This window comes from Typopeltis vanoorti, chromosome 5 (genome assembly GCF_054136105.1).
Source record: "Typopeltis vanoorti isolate ZY-2024b chromosome 5, IOZ_Tvanoo_1.0, whole genome shotgun sequence".
NCBI classification, from domain to species: domain Eukaryota; kingdom Metazoa; phylum Arthropoda; class Arachnida; order Uropygi; family Thelyphonidae; genus Typopeltis; species Typopeltis vanoorti.
The window spans coordinates 91,648,300-91,667,209 of record NC_143553.1 but is presented as its reverse complement, the minus strand read 5'-3'; the positions used below and the strand labels follow the sequence as shown (position 1 = coordinate 91,667,209).

Sequence of the window (18,910 nt, the reverse complement as noted above, 5' to 3'; positions counted from 1 at the left end):
CATGTTAGGAGTAGAATTTTTGCTTGGAGGATGGTGAAGGACTGGAATATGTTGCCAGAGGCAGTTGTGAGTGCTTCATTGGTGAATAAGTTCAAGGAGAAGTAACAGGTAGTATGGGCTTCCCATAGTGAGTCCCTGAAATGCATGGAGGTGTCAGAGAAACAATAATATAAATCAACTGGTGGAGAGTTAATATCATTAATTGTTTGGCACCACATCCATTGGATTTTAGGGGGAATGTTCCAAAGACTTAATGGGACCCTTAAATTATTTTTTTATTTAATTTATTTTGTGTTTTATTTAATTAATTTTTTTTTGTTTATATGAATCTCATTCACAAGAAAAGTTGTGGGACTACTTGGTTGCATTGCTCATATCAGACAAATTTCACTGTTTGCTGTGAGACTACCACCCTGGTTATTAAAGGACTGAAGTGGTTAAAAGTACTATGTTTGATCCCTTAAAGGAAAGCAGTTTTCATGGATTATCGATTAGATAATCCATGAAAACTGCTCTTCCCAAACTGTGGGCCGCGGCCCCCTTGGGGACCGTAGGTTTTGTTGAGGGGGGCCGTGAAATAATGAAAACAAATTTAAAATGTTTTAAGACTAAGCTGATTTTTTTTATTTTAAAAATAACGTTTTTAACTTTTATTATTTATTATTTATTTTTTGTTATTTTTTATATTTTAATGGAAAATTCACAAACTTTGCTTCCTGCGTATTTCGGCGCTTAATGAACATTAGTAAATATTGCTTATTCATATGTTTCATTTCAAAGCAGTGGTTAATTGTATTTACTTCGAATGCTCTCCAGGGAAGCTCCAAATCTTCCTGTCCGTTTCATCACGCGTTCGTAATCAGGGACTGTTGATATTGACTTTATATATACATATCAAAACTTGTTTTATATTATCACTATCATCCGAGCTAGTTTTCTGTTACCAATAAAAGTTTCGCATATACTTCACACATGAAAGAAAAAAAGCTTAAACAAGTTCATGTGGGGAGATAGTAACTCTCTTGCAGTGGTAAACAACACCCCTCCCTAATAGACACTATACTGCAGAGGCAATAAAAACAAGTACTTTTATTATGCCAGTGAATAAGGTATGAGGAGTCTGTGTAATATATTTCTCAACAAATAGTGCAATTAGAGACAACTGGGATAAAAACACACTAATTAATGAGTCACATGTCCCCTCATACAGAAACTATGCTGTATAGACTAAAACAAAACCATATGTTGCATGGGCAAACACAGCATCTAACTAAAAACTATTGTTATTAATTAGATGTGTGTGAGTTCGATGTTGCAAGGCAGCAATAAAATTCAACCGAACGTGTTAAAATTCGTAAAAGTGTTAAAACTAAGTAATACATATATATAATGAATGTTATGGCAGTTTCACATATGGAATTCGGTTAAAGAGAGTTAGCATTTCAACTCAATTGTCAGCTATGCTTTTATCTTTCGGTTGCGCGATCTTTTGTTAATATCACACCAATCATATGCACGTTTTAATAATCTGCCTTTGCTGTCTGTTTCGCGTTAGGCTTAATTACCGTACAGGGAGAAAAGTCACAAAAGAGAAGCATGTTCCTGGTCCGGGGATTCCCTTATTCAGGTAATATTCACTAATTTCATGTTGTTAGTCTGTGGTGTGTCAGTATCGGTAAGTGGTGATATTATTTGATCTATTCTACGTTAAAAAATTTAACCCTGAGATGGATAAGTGGCTGATAAAAAATAAAATAAAAAAAATTCCTGCGAACAACCAGAAGAAGCAGAAACAGACTCAAAAAAAAAAAAGGACAGTATTTCATATTTTACCAGAACAGCCCACATCGTCTTCAGAACCAAACGGTAAGAAGCAAAAAATGTAATATATGCATTTGATTTTTGCAATATTTGCTGTGTATGTTTTGTATTGAATATAAATACAATAAATATTATAATAATATATCTCTCTATTACGATTTTTTTTCGAGGGGGGGGCCGTGAAATATTTTAATTTTTGCAAAGGGGGCCCTGACATCCAAAAGTTTGGGAAGCACTGATCTAATCCATAGCCTCAAAAGAGTGGCTAAAAGATAAAATATTATCACTGCACAAAAGAAAAGGGGTGGGGGAAGGAAGGGACTTAAAATTCCAGGCTGATTTGTGTCTGGAGTAGCACTGATGGATATTCAAAGATTGGCAATCACTAGGATTTGCCAGTGGCTCAGAATGGAGTTGTTAAGGAAAATCATGGGTTTAGCCATTTACTTGCACACTACAACAGGATGGCAGAGTGATGAGTGAAAAAGAGGAATGCATATACAATGATATATATAGCTTTTGCATAGGCTTTTGACAGACTGTGGTATGTCATGTTGGTGTTTATATTGAGGTCACCAGGTTGAATAAGAGATAAGTGAGCCATATGGCAGTAATTTGTGCATGAGTTGAATAGTGTCCCAAAAAAGGAAATTGACTAGTGATGTGTTCTGTGTTAGGGTTCTATTTTATGGCTACTATTTAATTTACACATTAGTAGTAGTGGGAGAAGTTTAATGAGAGATATGCAGTTTAGTCTGAGGATGATGCAAAGCTGAGAAAAGAGCAATGCGAGTGAAGGCAATGTAGTTCAATAAGAGACAACGAATGGACTGTTTGTATTGGCAGGTTGAGTGGAAAATAATTTCAGTAGTGTTAAGCAGAAGACATTACTAGTTTGGAAAGAAAGGTGAAATGCTGTTTATTTGACTGATCAGAATAAACTGAAGGAAACAGAGAAGAGATGTCCTCAATTCAATTTCTTGTGCAAGGTGGACAGGTAGACAAGGTGCTAAAGTGTAGGGTACCCATGGCAAAAATTGTGTGACAGGATAACATAATGGATAAAAGCAATATGACAATGGCAAGTAGAAATAAGAAGGTAAATGTTCCCACTGTAAAAAGCCATGATGTAGTCACATGTGCCTGACTGGATTGTCTGTTTTTTTTAGGTGAAGAAGAGATTCTGGAATAGTCACAGAAAATAGTGACTAGGATGGGTATTGGATTTCTAGAACATTGGAGATAAGACAAATCCAAAGAATGGCATCTGGAGAACCTGGTAAATAGGAGGAAAAGGTGAAATATGATACAGTATAATATGGTGAGAAGTTTGTACAAGACTGACAGTGTTAAGTGTGGAAATGAACATTGTATTTAGATAATGATACACTTGCTGAAAAGATTAGTATTGCAACTCTTGGAAAGTATGATGGTGATAATAATAGGAATAATAAATGCTTATATTTTAACACAAGATTTGTAAATGAATACCTGAAACAAGTACATAGTTAAATGAATGAACATCTATTTGAATAAGCAAAAAAACTTTTCAATAAATTTTGATTAGTTAAATTACCATGACCTCTAATATAGCTACCTGTACTTTTGGAGCTTCTCTGGTAATGATCAAAACAAACATCATGGCGTCCATCAACACTATCTCCAAAAGTAGAATTCCTTCCAGATATATCACTGCAGATATTGAAGAAAAAGAAACAGGATCAGCTAATGATATTCTGTGTACCATCTCTTACAAGAAAGACAATTTTATTATCAATTATTAAATAGCTAAATAGTTAAATAACTTGACAAGCATAATATATATAAAAGAACTCATAATTTGTTCAAGTAACAACCTATAGTATTTATTTTGCTATATCATCAAAAATCACAACTAAAAAAACAAGTAAATTTCAATCTTAAAATGCATATATGCAATAAAGCAATGTTTCTTAAACAATTGAATATGAAGAACTGGTGGAACATGAAGGCATATCACAGAGAGGTATGGCAAGATTTCAAAAAAATTATCAAGTATTCTTCTTGTTATTACGATTCCAAACTTCCATGGAATTAAAGGCTTATCGCAAGAGGCCCATCTTTGACAATGCCAAATCTATCATACCACTCCTTAAACCCATTCACCAGTCTTATCAGACAATGAGTTCCATGGTCCAACCAACTTCCATACATAAAAGCCACTTCTCAGTCTCCTACTCACTGCTTCCTTTTGCAACTTCTGGAAAAGCTTCTTGTCCTAGTTCTTCCCTTGTTCTACTATATGAAAAAAGAAAAAAAAATCTCCCCACTGTCAATCTCGTAAATATCTCTCAACTGTTTAAATGTCTCAATCATGTCACTCCAACTTCTCTCCACCACACTCTATAGTTTGCATGCCCTCAGTCTATCCTCATAACTAACATTTGAGAGTCCTGATATCAGTTTAGTTATCCATATACCTTCTCCAAGGTTAATTTATCCTCTGCAAATGATGGTGACCAGATCTAAGAAGAATAATCATTATCTCTACTTGTCAAAGTCTTTCTTAGTATTGCAACAATTCTCCAGGTTACATTCACCACCTTTACAATGTTTCCTAAATGTCAGATTTTTACTGACTATCACCTGAAGGTCCCTTGCCTCCTCCACTTCCTCCAATATAGACCCACTAATCGAGTGGACAGTGTCCCATCGGTGAATCCCAAATTTCAAGAATTTACATTTAAATGCATTAAATTGATATTCCCATTCACTTGCTATCTGTCCAGTTTGTTTATATCCTCCTGTTGGCACTATGACTAATAATCCTTCCAATCTTCACATCATCTGCAAATAACTGAATATCTCCCTGCAACCCAATGATAATATCATTGTCACTGGGATGCAGGGAGATCTAAACTAAGATTCAGTACTCTGAATCTTAGTCACTTGTCTCTTTTCCCTTCTCTGGACGTTCAGCATTACAATGGAAACTAGGTGACCAAATATGTATACATAAAGAAAAGTTTAGATATTGTTCATTATCCATAATAAAACCTAACAGCATAACTAAACATTAAGAGGAAAAAAACATTTATTAAACTCACTAATATTTCACTGGTTTTCTACCCAGCATCATCAAAACACAATGATAATTGTGACAGATAGACAGCACTAAACCAAGTAATTGTAGAAACAATTTAAATTGTAACTGACACCTAGCATAAGGATTCATACTCCATAATTCAGAGGAGTATGGCCATTAGGTGTTAAAATTATAGCCTCCCAGATCTTTAGTAAATTAATGCAACCATACTTGTTAAGGTTGGGAGAGTTCTTCATAGTTGATGCTGATTCTAAGAATATCTTCTCGGACCTGTAATGACTTCTATGTAATAAAGATGTTTTTCTCCATTTGATCCTATATGGAGGAATATCCAGAGCATGGTCTGACAATCTCAACTTGCTATACAGATGATCTTGGATGTAATTTTTATGTTCTTCAAGGCATATGTTAGCTGATCTACCAGTCTCTCAAAAATAGACTAACTTGCAGGCACAAAGAATTTATGCACTCTTGGATGTTCAAGAGAATGCAGTAAATTTTTAGGAGAATGTACAAAAGTAACTAGTTGAATGAAAGGTTTGAAAGTGGTATGGAGATCATATTTACAAAGAACTTTGGATATTTTTTTCTGATGTACCCTTAACGTATGGAATGGGAATGGTTTTGCTGTGATCCTGCGTGTTGCGTATATTATTATGGGTATCTCCATGGAGTCAGTAGACTCATCGTGGGAGACCCAAACTAGCAAAACAATTATCCGTCATATCTCTTCTTAAATTCATTTACAGATGAAGAGCTCACAACTAAGTCTGGCAATGAATTCCACTCATTCACCACCCTCCAGGCAAAAAACCTTGTTCTGACACCCTTGTTAACCACACTCTTCTTTAATTTCCAGGGATGACCTCTTGTTCTTCCATCACTATCACACAGCTGAAACATTTCCCCTGCATCAATCCTTTAAAAACCTTTCAGTAATTTAAATGTTTCCATTATATCCCCTCTTCTCCACCTATCAACCAACCTCTGCAATCCACAAGCTCTCAATCTATCAATGTAGGGAGCATTTTTTACATCACTCACCAACTTGGTCACTCTTCTCTGAACCCTCTCCACAACCTCCTCATCTACAAGGAATTCAGGTGACCAGACCTGAGCACAGTAATCCAAATGTGGAAGTATCAATGCTTTATAAAGGGGAATAATAACCTCTTTATCTCTGGATGTCAGTGTGTTCCTCAACAACCAAGTAATCCTATGTGCAATCTTGGACACCTTAGCAATGTGTCCTCTGAACTTCATCTCCCTATCTACCAACACCCCTAAGTCCCTAGCCTCATCAATCTCTTGGAGTACTGTTCCATCAATGAAGTACACAGCTGGTAATCTTTTAATCCCAAAATGCACGACTTTACACTTTTCCACATTGAACTGACATCCATTATCTTTTGCCCATTCTACCAGCTTATTAAAATCATCCTGCAAACTTTCAACATCAGCTTGATTTCTTATTGCCCTACCCAACTTTGCATCATCAGCAAACAACTGAATATCTCCCTGTAAGCCATTTCCTATATCATTTATATACAAATTAAACAACAACGGCCCAAGCACAGAGCCCTGAGGCACACCACTGGTCACCTGCCTCATCCTGAACTCGGCTCCTCCATACACCACCTTCTGGTATCTCTCCTTGAGCCATTCTCCTATCCATATCACCAATTTAGTATCCATTCCCATCTGCTCCAATTTGCGTAACAGTGTTCCATGGGGTATCCTGTCAAAAGCCTTAGCAAAATCCAGAAGTACCACTGTGTAGCCAGTTCCTTTGTCCAACTCAGATGTCATTCTATTATGAAAAGTTAATAGATTGCTAAGGCAGGATCTACCTTTAACAAAATCATGTTAGCCTCTATAGAGTATCATATCCTGATCCACCCATTCTTGAATTTTGCCTTTAACCAACTTTTCCAATACTTTTACCACTACTCCTGAGATGGTGATTGGTCTGTAATTAACTACCGCAGTTTTAGAGCCACCTTTATGCAAAGGAACAAATTTGCCTTCCTTCCACTCCCTAGGGACCATACCAGAGTTCAAACTTAAATTAAATATCCAAGTAAGAGGGGTTTGACAATTCATTTGCACATTCACGCAACACCCGGGCTGATATTCCATCTAAGCCTACAGCAGTGTTTGCATTTAAATTTTGCAATATATTAAATACCTCTGATTCTTTAGCTTCAATTCTCACAATAGTTATTGCTACATGCACAGATATCCTCACTTGGGTGATAGACATTTGAAAAGTGATCACTCAGTAACTCGACTATTACATCTTATTTTGTCACCCCAATACCATCAGCACCCACTAAAGTTATCCTTCTGAAGTCATTCTATCTTTTACTTGCTACAAAGTGGAAGAACTCTTTGGGATTACCCTTGATCTCTTTGGCTAAGGTCATCTCATAATCTGATTTAGCTTTTCTTACTATGCTGGTAACCTTTCCTAGTTTGGGGGTATACTGATCAACTTTCTCCTTGTAAATTCTCCATAACATTTTCTTTTTTTGCAGATCAAGCTTGATACTACTGCTCATCCATCTAATGCCTGCCTTGTTTGACTTCCTGACCATGGGGACACAATCTGATATTGCTTTCCTTAGATACACACTGATTTTATCCCATGCACTGCTAACATCTTTCCCCTGCAATATGTTCTGCCATAGGATGGCTGCAAGCTCATACCGAAGCTTGTTATAATTGCCTAACCTCCTAACCTGTAGTTCCATATATACCCCTTCTTAACAGAAAAATCCACAGATATTGCAACCTCCCAAGTCAATACCACATGATCGCTTTCACCAACAGGAGGTAACGAGGACACTTTGCTTATGCATATAACCTCTGAACCAATAACCAGGTCCAACACTCTCACACCACGTATCCCCTCAGTTATGTGCTGTTTCAAGTAATTATCTCGTAGAAGATGTATGAACTCCATTTCCTTTTTGCTACATGATATTTCCTCCTTCCAACTGATATCACCGTAATAAAAATCCCCCATAATAATCATTAAACCTGCACTCATTGCACTAATTTGCTGATGCATGAATTCAATATCTCCCCCTGTACTCCCTGGCCTATAGCAGCATCCAACTGTATATTTGGTTGCATTGGTCACTATTTTGAACCAGAACGCCTCAAATGAACTCTTATGCAGATGTCTATCATCTTGATTTACTACTTTCTTTGGCTGCAACACATCAGCTATCATCAACAGTACTCCTCCCCCTGTTCTATCTTCTCTGTCCTCCCTGAAAATACTGTACCCATCACATTCAATTCCAGTGACCACATCTTCTGCTGACAGACAAGTTTCACTAATGTCTACAACTTTTGGTGAGATTGCACTGACTAATGCCAAAAATTCTTCTCTCTTATTTCGAATGCTTCTTGCATTGGTATACAAAAATTGCAGATTCCCTCTAGATCTTGTATCGGTTTTAGAACTGATATATGTCACAAATTTCAGTATTCCCATGCCGATTTTTTATCCCCTCTCTTCTGCAATTTATTCTGCATATAAGGATCAATAAATATACAATCAGTGCTAAAGTTTCTCTCTCTTACACTCAACCTTTTTAATATTAGTTTCCCTGCCCAATTACTTCAACTTGTTCAGAAAACAGTAACTTCTTCAATTGCTTATGTCCTTCCATGTTCAGCTGCAGTCCATCTGTAGCATACAACTGTCTTTTTTCTTCAAACACACTCCAAACATCAACAAATTCCAGACCTCTCTTTTTGCACATTCTTGCAATCATATCATTCATTATCATCGCTCGTCTACTTAACTCGTAATTGTCAAAACGAGGCAGCACACACTATCCTCCCATTGACACTTTTCCTCTTCACAATATATAGCAATGTTCTTAAATCTTTTCCTACCCGATTTATACCACCACTCAGGTCATTTGTACCCGCCATAACTATCATCTTGTCTGCTTCATGCCCTCTCTTTATTGCTAAAGCCACTCTTTCTATTGTCCCACCAGCCAAGCACTCCTCATGCATACCACTCTCCATACCCTTAATCATAGAATCACCATATATCTTACCACTCTTAACTTCATTCAAGTCCACACAAGCATCACTCATGGACTCATTTTCTGCGCTATTCAGCATGACTCTCCCAGTTTCATTACTCAACGCTCCATTACTTACCCCCCCCACTCTCATGACATCTCGTTTCTTCTAGGCCACCTGTGGTTTTATTTTGTTGACTCCCAATCACTCCCATACTATTTATTACTGCATCATTCACCAAAGACTCACCCATACATAATCCTCTTCTAGTTACTTTAGCTAAAGTAATCTCTATAGTCTTAATTTCTCTGTTTAACACATTAAACTCAGTTTTAACTTCCAGTATCTCGTTACTTAGCACTTCCAATTCCTCATGCAGAAGATGAAGGTCATTTTTCATTTTCATGAACTCTCACCGAAGTTCTTCCGCTATGGTCCCAATGTCAGCTTCCATTCCTAAACGCTCCAGCCTATCCCGACACTTCTCACATACGTCGACATTTTTGTTCTTCTCATTTAGCCAGACCAACCACAGATCCTTCATATTCTTCGGTGCATACATGTAGCAGTTTCTGCAATGCATCCATTGCGAAAAATCTAACGCTGAGCTAGCCTTTCATGTAGAAGTAGAAGTCCTGCGTGCCGCTGACGTATGTTTCTTGTTGGATGCCATCTTTACACACTGAAGTAGTGAAACAAATGGCAGTAAAAACACAATATATACAACACAGTTCCAAACAATAACACCACTGAAGGACACTTGTATCTAATTGATGCACACTGCAGCACAATTTGAGACAAAAAGCCACACTATTTAAATTTAAAAACACTTTTTCTAGACTAACTAAACACAACCGCCACATTCACCAAGAACACTAGCGCCGGGAGTGCATGTAATGTTTTATCTCTTTTATATGGGCTGTAGCCAATGGCTAAAAAAGGTGTTCCGAAGAGAAAGTCCCGAAGAGTGAGATACAACACAAATCTCATTCTTGTTTGTATCTGTCTTCAGCAATCTATTTCTGTTTCTCAAGCTCTTTTACCCTTAGCAACACTATCTTCCTTCTGTGTTCACTCTCTCTCTCTCTCACACACACATTAAATAGAGGTCACTCTCCTGCTTAATGCCATATCCCATTCAAATGTAACTGCAGTCCATCAACCTTAACCATTCAAACTTCCTTTCAAATGCATTTCAACACATTCACAAACTGCTCACACTTTGTCTAAGAACTCAGCTATCACACCATTCACTACTTCTGCTTTCTTTGTCAAGTTACTATTATCACTACAGGCATAATGACAAACCACCTTTTTCAACTACAGTATGATTCTTCACCTTTAACAATAACTTCCACAAATCCCTTTCAACATTTTTTTTTTCATCTTCCATGTCAGTTGTGTCTACAATCCCCACCAGTTCTGATGTCCATTCATTTCCATTTGTCCCATCCCTATTTTGATGCCTTATACTAACTATCCCATTCTGATTCGTGGTCTTTCCTACTCGCTTAGGCATACTACACACATTCACATACTCAACTCTTTTTGTGAAGTAATTTATGAAGTAATAAATAGTATGGGAGTGATTGGGAGTCAATAGAATGAAAGCACGAGAGGTTCAGAAGAAAGGAGATGTCGTGAGAGTGAGGGAGTAAATAAAAGATCACTGAATAATGAAACTGGGAGAGTCATTCTTAATAGCATAGAAAATGAGGCCATGAGTGATGCTTGTTTCGACTTGAATGAGATTATGAGTAGTAAAATATATGGTGATTCTATGATTAAGGGTATGGAGAGTGGTATGCCTGAGGGGTGCTTGGCTAGTGGAACAATAGAGAGTGGTTTTAGCAATACAGAGAAGGCATGATGCAGAAAAGATGATTAGCTGTATCAAATATTCACAACGTTTAGCAGTACATAACAGCAAAAGTAGCAGCATATACTATAAGTGCAATATGTATTTTATAATAAAAATGATGATTTTTTTAATGTTTTTAAAAAAAAGTATGCAAATCCTATTCATGAAGTAGTAAACTTATACTGTAGGTGAACAAAAGTTAGATAATCTGGTTCCTGGTCTGGAGACTAAAAATTTTACTTTTTTCCAGTTATTTCAGCCCTTCAATAAACAGAGTAGTAGTCTCAAACTGGACAAAAAAAAAAATCATCTTCCATCTAAAGACATTCACAAACATTCCTGCTTATTGTGGAATTCAAACTCACAGTCTGCTGACTGGATTGTACCAATGCTATCCACCTGGCCAACCAGACTGTCTGAATTATATACATGATGTCTCAAGAAATACACATGCAATTCATTTTAAAATATTTTATTTGAAAATAAAGAAAACATTTGTGGAATATGCCAGAACAATGGTTTAACGTGATTTATTATCTCAAATGTTCAAAGTGTTCATCTGCAACATTGAGCACTATTAATGACATTGGACAACTAAACAATTACTATTAGCTTCAAACTTATTATGAATTTATTATTATTAGATGGGTATTGTCATGAAATCAGAAGACTCATTGTAGGAGACACCATTATATACACTAACCATTATTCACATAATATCTATCATACCTTTCTTTAAACTCATTTACTGATAAAGTAAATAAGTTTAAGGAGAGGTATGATAGATACTGTGGCAACACATTCCATCCATTCACCACCCTCTAAGCCAAAAATCTAATTCTAATAACCTTGCTAACCACACTTTTATACAATTTCCAGGGATGATCCCTTATTCTCCCTCTTCCTGCCATGTGTCAATCCCATAAAATCCCTTGAATGCCAGCAAAGGTTGGTCGATTGGTACAGCCTCTGCTACTAATGGCTCATGCAAAAAGTTAAGCAAGTTTGAGAGCAGTTAGTAGTTGGAAGGAGCCCAATTGTTCGATGCTGTTGGCACACTCTCCCTCGATGAGTCTTTGGACTCCCTGGAGGTGTCACATAATAATAATAATAAAAACTTATATACTTCTGTCATGCCCCTTCATTTTTGCATATCAGCTAGTTATTGAGGCCCACAGAATTCTTGTACAGTTTTAGTTGTACAAGACAGCTGTTTTTGTCCACATTGCATTGACGTAACTATAAGCTTTGCAATCCTTCATTAAGAAATGAAAACAAAAAAGTTGTAAATTCTAAATACACTTCTCCATCTTTGTATAGCATGCACATTCTTACATTTACAGTACCAATTAGAAACTGATTTATGTTGCATGCAGGTCAAATTAGTGTGCACCATTTTGTTATGGTCTGATTCATAAGTAACATGAACACTGAGACTATATTATCAGGTCTAGCATGTCATGTGAAAAACACATATTTAGTGGTACCAACAAATAAAATATCAATAATTTGATATCGGCAATTTGGGATTTAGCTGACCAAATTGTATTCTTATTGGTTAAACCAAATAAAAAATAATGGTACAACATGACAAAATTTCATGCCGGCTGGGGCATCACCTGGTTAAATAAGGCCACCGTTGTTTTCGCCAGGGAACCAGGGCGAACCGCGAAAAGTCAGCTACTGGAACAAATCTGAAAGCACACCCTAACTCAACATCACCAGAGTTAAAGATCGGTACTATCAACATAAGAAGCCTGAATGGCAAAGAAATGGAGCTAGCAGAAGAATTAGATAAGTACCAGATCGACATAATAGGGGTGACTGAAACAAAAAAGACAAAAACTGGTGAGATCTTTCTGAGCAATAAATACAAAATGTTATATTTAGGCAATGACAATCAAGGAAAAGAAGGTGTAGTCATAGTATTCAACACAAAATACGAGGCTAATCTTCTTGAATGGCAGGCAGTCTCAAGTAGAGTAATGTGGGCAAATATCAGAATGGGGAACTGGACAATGAGACTTATTTGTATCTATGGCCCCCACAGAAGGTTCTACTAAGGTAGAAGCAGAGGAATTTTTTGAGGCTTTAGAAAACGCAACTGACATAATGAAAAAGGAAAAGTTGGTCCTTGTTGGGGATCTAAATAGCAGAGTAGGAAATGATTGTCAGACACACAAACATATTTTGGGAAAATTTGGAGAAAAGAGCAAAGCTAATAATAATGGCAAATACCTGTTGGATTTCTGCTCAGGACATGGATTGGTTATTACTAACACCATGTTCCAACATAAAAATGTGCACAAATTCACATGGAGAGAAGAGGCAAGGAATAAGAAAAGTCTCATTGACTATGTTATTATTGATAGTGATGTTTTCTCCCTGGTGCAGGACACCAGAGTGTACAGAGGATTTGAAATTGGAAGTTATCACTATTTAGTCTTGAGCAGGATAAAATTGAATTTCATATTGAAAAGAATAACATGTAAGAAAGTTTTAAAGCGAATAAAAGTTGAGCATCTCTCAGATGTGAACTGTAGAATAAAACACTGAAAGATTACTGAAGAAAAAATGAAAAGAGTTTGAGAACAGGAACCAAACCTTGGAGATTCAGTGGCAAGCCTTGAAGAAAACCCTGATTGATTCAGGTAGAGAGGCATGTGTGGTTAAGTTTTCTGCAAGGATAGAAAAATTAGAACTCCATGGTGGACACAGGAAGTTAAAGAGGCAATGAAGGAAAAGAAGAAAGCATATCAAAGTTCCTGGCAAATAAGCCAGCTTGTGCTCTTAGAGAATACAGAGACAAATGTAAGAAAGTGAAACACTGTGTAAAACTAGCTAAACAAAAGTAATGGGAGGACTTTGGCAAGAACAGTAATTATTTGTATTACTTTTTATTACAGAGTAATTACTTTGAAAAACTGCTAAATGAAACAAGCAGTGTTGACAGCACAGTGATAAAAAACACTGACCAGGCATGCAGTCAGGAATACATATCCTTAATTGAAGTAGAAAAACCCATCAAAGGCTTGAAATGTGGAAAGGCAGCAGGAGTAAACGATATTTGATCAGAAATGATGAAGTATGGTGGTATAAAAGTCTTACAGTGGCTGCACTGCATAGTTCAGAAAGCCTGGACAGAGGGACGAATTCCCGATGATTGGAGTAGAGCTCTAATAGTACCCATATATAAAAAGGGAAATAAAACTGAATGAGAGAATTACAGAGGTATTTCCCTACTGTGTGTTCCTGGTAAGATATATGCAAGTATACTTGAGAAACAGTTGAGAAGAGTTGTGGAAGAAAAGCATGGTGAAGAAGAAGCTGGATTCAGGCCAAATAGAGGCTGTCAGGATCAGATCCTCACTTTACGACAAATAGTTGAGAAATCATGGGAATATAACAAAGATCTGTATTTAAATTTTGTCGATCTGGAAAAGGCATATGACAAGGTGCCAAGAGAAAAGCTATTCAATATGCTACAGTTATATGGTGTCAATGGGGGCATTATATTAAGCAATACTTAGTCTTTATTTGAGTTGTAAGTCAGCAGTTAGAATTGAAGGAAGTACAGGAAGATGGTTGGTTGTTAAATCTGGTGTGAGACAAGGATGTCCATTATCCCCTCTGTTATTCATTATCTACATGGATCACATTATGAAGGAAAGTGGTATTAAACCTGATATCAAAACTGGAGATGTTAATGTCAGCTCTTTGCTTTATGCAGATGATGTTATACTTCTAAATAAATCCGCTACAAGTTTGCAAGATTCCCCTGACTAAATTGAATAACTGTTGTAATAGATATGGTATGAAGGTCAGCAATAAAAAGACAATGAAAATAGGCAGAATCATTAAAAATGTCAACTGCGTTGTGAATGGAGAACCTGTGGAACAAATAAAACATTTCAGCTACTCAGGCACGATTTTTAGTGAAGATAGTAAATTAAATATAGAAATAGACAACAGAATCAACAAAGCTGGTATGGTAGGAAGTCAACTGAATAAATTCATATGGAATAAGAGAGAAATAAGTTGGAACACTAAATTAGCTGTATACAAGACAGTGTTCAAACCAGTTTTAACTTATGGATCTGAGAGCTTGGTCAGAAGTAAAACACTTGACCAAAGACTACAGACCGCAGATATGAGAGTCCTGAGAAAGATTAGAGGCGTCAACAGATGGCATCGATGGTAATATATCATATTAAAAACAAGGATATTAGGAAAGAACTTGACATTGTTGGCATCCAGGAATGCGTTAGCAGAGCTAATCTCAGGTGGTATGGTCACTTAAGTAGAATGGATGAGGAAAGATTAGCAAAACAAGTGCTCTCTGCCAGGTTGGCAGGAAAACAACCCAGAGAAAGACCAAGATATAGGTGGATTGATATGGTACAAAGTGCCTTAGACGATAGAAATATAAGATCTGATAATGTTGAAGTCTTGACAAGTAACGGACTGATTTGGAGGAAAATTGTAGATAGGAAGTTAGTAATGATGTCAATTTTTTATGTAGTACTATCATATCCTGTACACCCCTTGAGGGTACATGGCAGGAATTTAATGATGATGATAATTTAATATCAAATATCAATCGCCGGGCTGGTTGGCCGAGTGGTTAGTGTATCCACTTTCTAGCCAAAGGGCTGCGGGTTCGAATCCCGCTGTGGGCTTGAATGTTTGTGATTATCTGTAAAAATATTAGTGGTAGTGGTTCATTGTAGATTGTGGTTGGTGGAGATAGATAGTTACAGAGTACATGCCCTCCCTCGATGAGTTTTTGGACTCACTGGAGGTGTCAAGTAATAATAATTTCTTTATTTTACACAATAAAATATTTTTTAATGAAATGTGCACCTAATTTTAAAATATCATGTGCATGATAACTATTGGTATACATGTATTGGTTTAGGTATGTGTACTGAATAATTGGTTATAGTGACCATGAATTTGGTAATAACCTGGGTGATTGTCAGCTATGAGGATTTCTGTGAGAAAATGATATATGTGTGAACTACAAGGCTGGTGATTAAGAAGAGCTCAAGGAAAGCTTGCAGCTGTATCATGGATGGAAAAAATGAGGAATTGGGTGGAAAGGAGATCAATGCTGCTTAAGTGCTAATTCAAAAACTATCTAGCAGAAGCTAGATAGTTCTTGAATGTCTAAATTTATTCCCAGGGTTAGGAAGCTGAAGAAGGCAGGTTTAAAATGGATGAATGCCAAGATTAATTATGCAGTCTGAAGAAAGAAGACATTATGAAGGTAGCATAAGATGAGTGGTAATAATTAGTTTCATAAGGAGTACAAAGAACAGTTAGAGAAGGATGTTAAGAATAGCAAAAGTGTCGTATGAACAGAAGTTTATCACATTTACAAGTTATTTCATCCTTATAAATGTGATATCATGCAGAGTTTGAGAGCAGTAGAAGAGGAGGGGAAGGAGGAGAGACTAACTGTGAGTGAACAGGAGGTATATGAGGGTTTGACAACAAGTGTTCTCTTTGATGGAAAGCATGGTTTGCTAAAAGAAGGTCATGCTTGAGTAATCTACTTAATTATTACAATAAGATGACATGTACATTGTACAAGGAAGGTGAATACATAGTAGTATAGTTAGATTTTACAAAGGCTTTTGATAGATTGCCACATGATAAGTTAACAGTTAAACTAGAATAGATGGGGTTAGATATTAGGTTACAGCACTGGATTGGAGATTGACAGGTATCAGCAAGTTGTGTATGGAGGAACAATATCCTGGAAGAGGAAAGCAACCAGCAGTGTTTATCAAGGATTTCTTTTAGGGCCACAGCAGTTTAACTTGTATGTTAATGATATTGAGAAAGGTTTGAATGGGGATATTCAGTTTACAGATGATGCAAATAAAACTATAAGGAGTAGAACAGATGTCATTCAGAAAACACATACACACTTTACAAGAATACTTGAATAGACTGAGTGAATGGGCAGAGGAGTGGGATTGCCAGTTCAATGTTGGAAAGTGTAAGGTTTTAAATTTTGGAAAACAAAGATGGGATACAGAGTATACAACCAATAAGGATATATTGGTTAAAGTCATAAGAGATCAAAAGGCAATTGACTAAGGTGGTTTCTGGAATGTTAAGTATGAAGAAAGATTAAGAAAATGCAGTTTGCAGTCTAGTGGATAGGAGGAGGAGAGAGGATATGATAGAGACTACAGGTTGCTTAAGGGATTTTTGTCGGATTAATGTGGAAAGATGGAAAGATTTTTCACAGAATGGCAAAAGGTGGTGTGGGGGGGGGGGAGGAACAAGATGTCATCCCTGGAAGCTGCATAACTAGGGTATGAATAAGGCAGTGAGAACCAATGATTGGAATGCATTACCCAGGAGTATGGTGACTGAAGAGAATGTAAGTATATTTAGGGCATGGTATGATGAGTTGTATGTGTGACAGAGGGACCTTCCACTGAGTCTTTAATTCCATGGAGGTCTGATGATAATGATAATAATAATTAAATACATATGTAGGTAGGTATGCTATTGTATATATTTATATTCAATGCAGAAAACAAATCTACTACCTTTGGTGATCCATACTATTTTTCCAGTTTTTTGAATTAGGTGACATGCATATCAATCCACTATCACTTCCTGCAGAACAAAATGGTCTTGAATCAAGTTTCGGTGATCTCTTTACAATCACCTGTCTGTTACCAACTAAGTTTGTATCAATTCGGCTTCTAATTTCTTTTTTTGTTTTTGGTTTCATCTTTTCCTCTGCTAAACTAGCTGCAATTTTAGATGTCACAGCCTCCCATCTACTCTTTTTAGGCAGAGCTATCTTTTTTGGCTCTTCACTATCAGATTTATTTCGACTTATTGTTTTACAGGATGTGGCTTCAATTATAGCTTTGATTTTAGACATTACATTCTTCTTGGGTGGTTTTCCATTGCTCTTTTTATTATCAGTTTGTTCCTTGTGTTTCATTTTTTCATCTGCACTGTCTTTTTTATTTTTTTTGTGTGTGTCTTGTTTTCCTTTAATAGCTTTCTGAGATTTACTCTTAGAAAATAGTCCAGAAGGACTTTCCTTTATTGTTCTAGAATTTTTCTCTAATTTGTCTTCTTGCAATCCAATCGCATTACTCTCTGTGATTTCACTATCTTCTTTTGTTTCATTATTTGTATTTATATCCTCCATTTTCTCATCTGCATCTTTAAATATTTCCCTGTCTTGTTCAGTCATTAATGAACTATCTAAACGATCATTTTGCTTTTGACATAACTTATTTTCAGTTAATTGTGTTAATACATTTTGTGGTTCTGATATATTATTACTAGTTTCTTCACTCTGGGAAGCATTTAAAATAATTTTATCAGAGCTCTGTTCTTGTGTACAGTCCATTTTTAAATCATCCTGAGCATCTGACACAATTTCTGTATTTGATAGTAACTCTATATTTTTAGAAATTAAATTACAATTATTAGCAACTACTGGAGAAATTACTGTGTCAGTGTTAGTGTGACTACATTCATTGTTAACATTATCATGACCATATTCATTGCTAACATCAATTCTTTCTGATGCTCCAACATCACTTAAACCAGTAGAATATCCTGATGTACTTGCACTTTCTGGTAGCTTTTCTGGTTCAACTTCCTCTGCTACAACACAACTATCTCGACTAACACTTGAAAATCTTTTTAATCCATCCTCAGAAAAAGCCATTGTTTCCAGGGTTCCAATATCACTTTGTGTATCAAAATCACCATCTTCGTGGTATCCAGTATCATTACTTCCTACTGTGTAGAGAGATTCTGGCCTGTCATCTTTCAGGCCTTCTTTGCCAGATTTTACATCCTCCCAAGTCACAGTTAAGTGACCTTTATGAAATTCAGTTTCTTTCACACCACCCAAAGTAGCAGTTTCAGCAATATTATCATGAAATAACACCTTGTCTTGTGTCAACTCTTGATCCAGTTCATTCTCCAAGAGTAGGTGATTATCCACCAAGTTTGGACTGTGTTTTATTATTTCATTTTCTTTGACAGAATCATTGCAGACATCAGTTTCAGTGTTATCAAAATCTAACATGAAATCAACA

General features: G+C 36.4%; 1 protein-coding gene across 5 annotated transcripts in view; it reads right to left on the bottom strand.

Annotated features, from left to right (window-relative positions):
* The window catches only part of LOC150106649 (uncharacterized), a 366,314-nt gene extending 348,871 nt beyond the window's left edge, over positions 1–17,443 (bottom strand). For 2 of the 5 annotated variants that reach the window (XM_090393240.1, XM_090393245.1), the window contains exons 1-2: positions 17,387–17,443; positions 3,419–3,513 (exon numbers count right to left, since the gene is read on the bottom strand). In XM_090393240.1, coding sequence (XP_090249366.1) covers positions 3,419–3,513; positions 17,387–17,433 — 142 coding nt within the window. In that variant the 5' untranslated portion in view covers positions 17,434–17,443. The remainder of the gene's footprint in view (positions 1–3,418; positions 3,514–17,386) is intronic. The other 3 variants (XM_090393244.1, XM_090393242.1, XM_090393246.1) reach the window with 2 other exon arrangements.
* Positions 17,444–18,910: the final 1,467 nt, after the last annotated feature.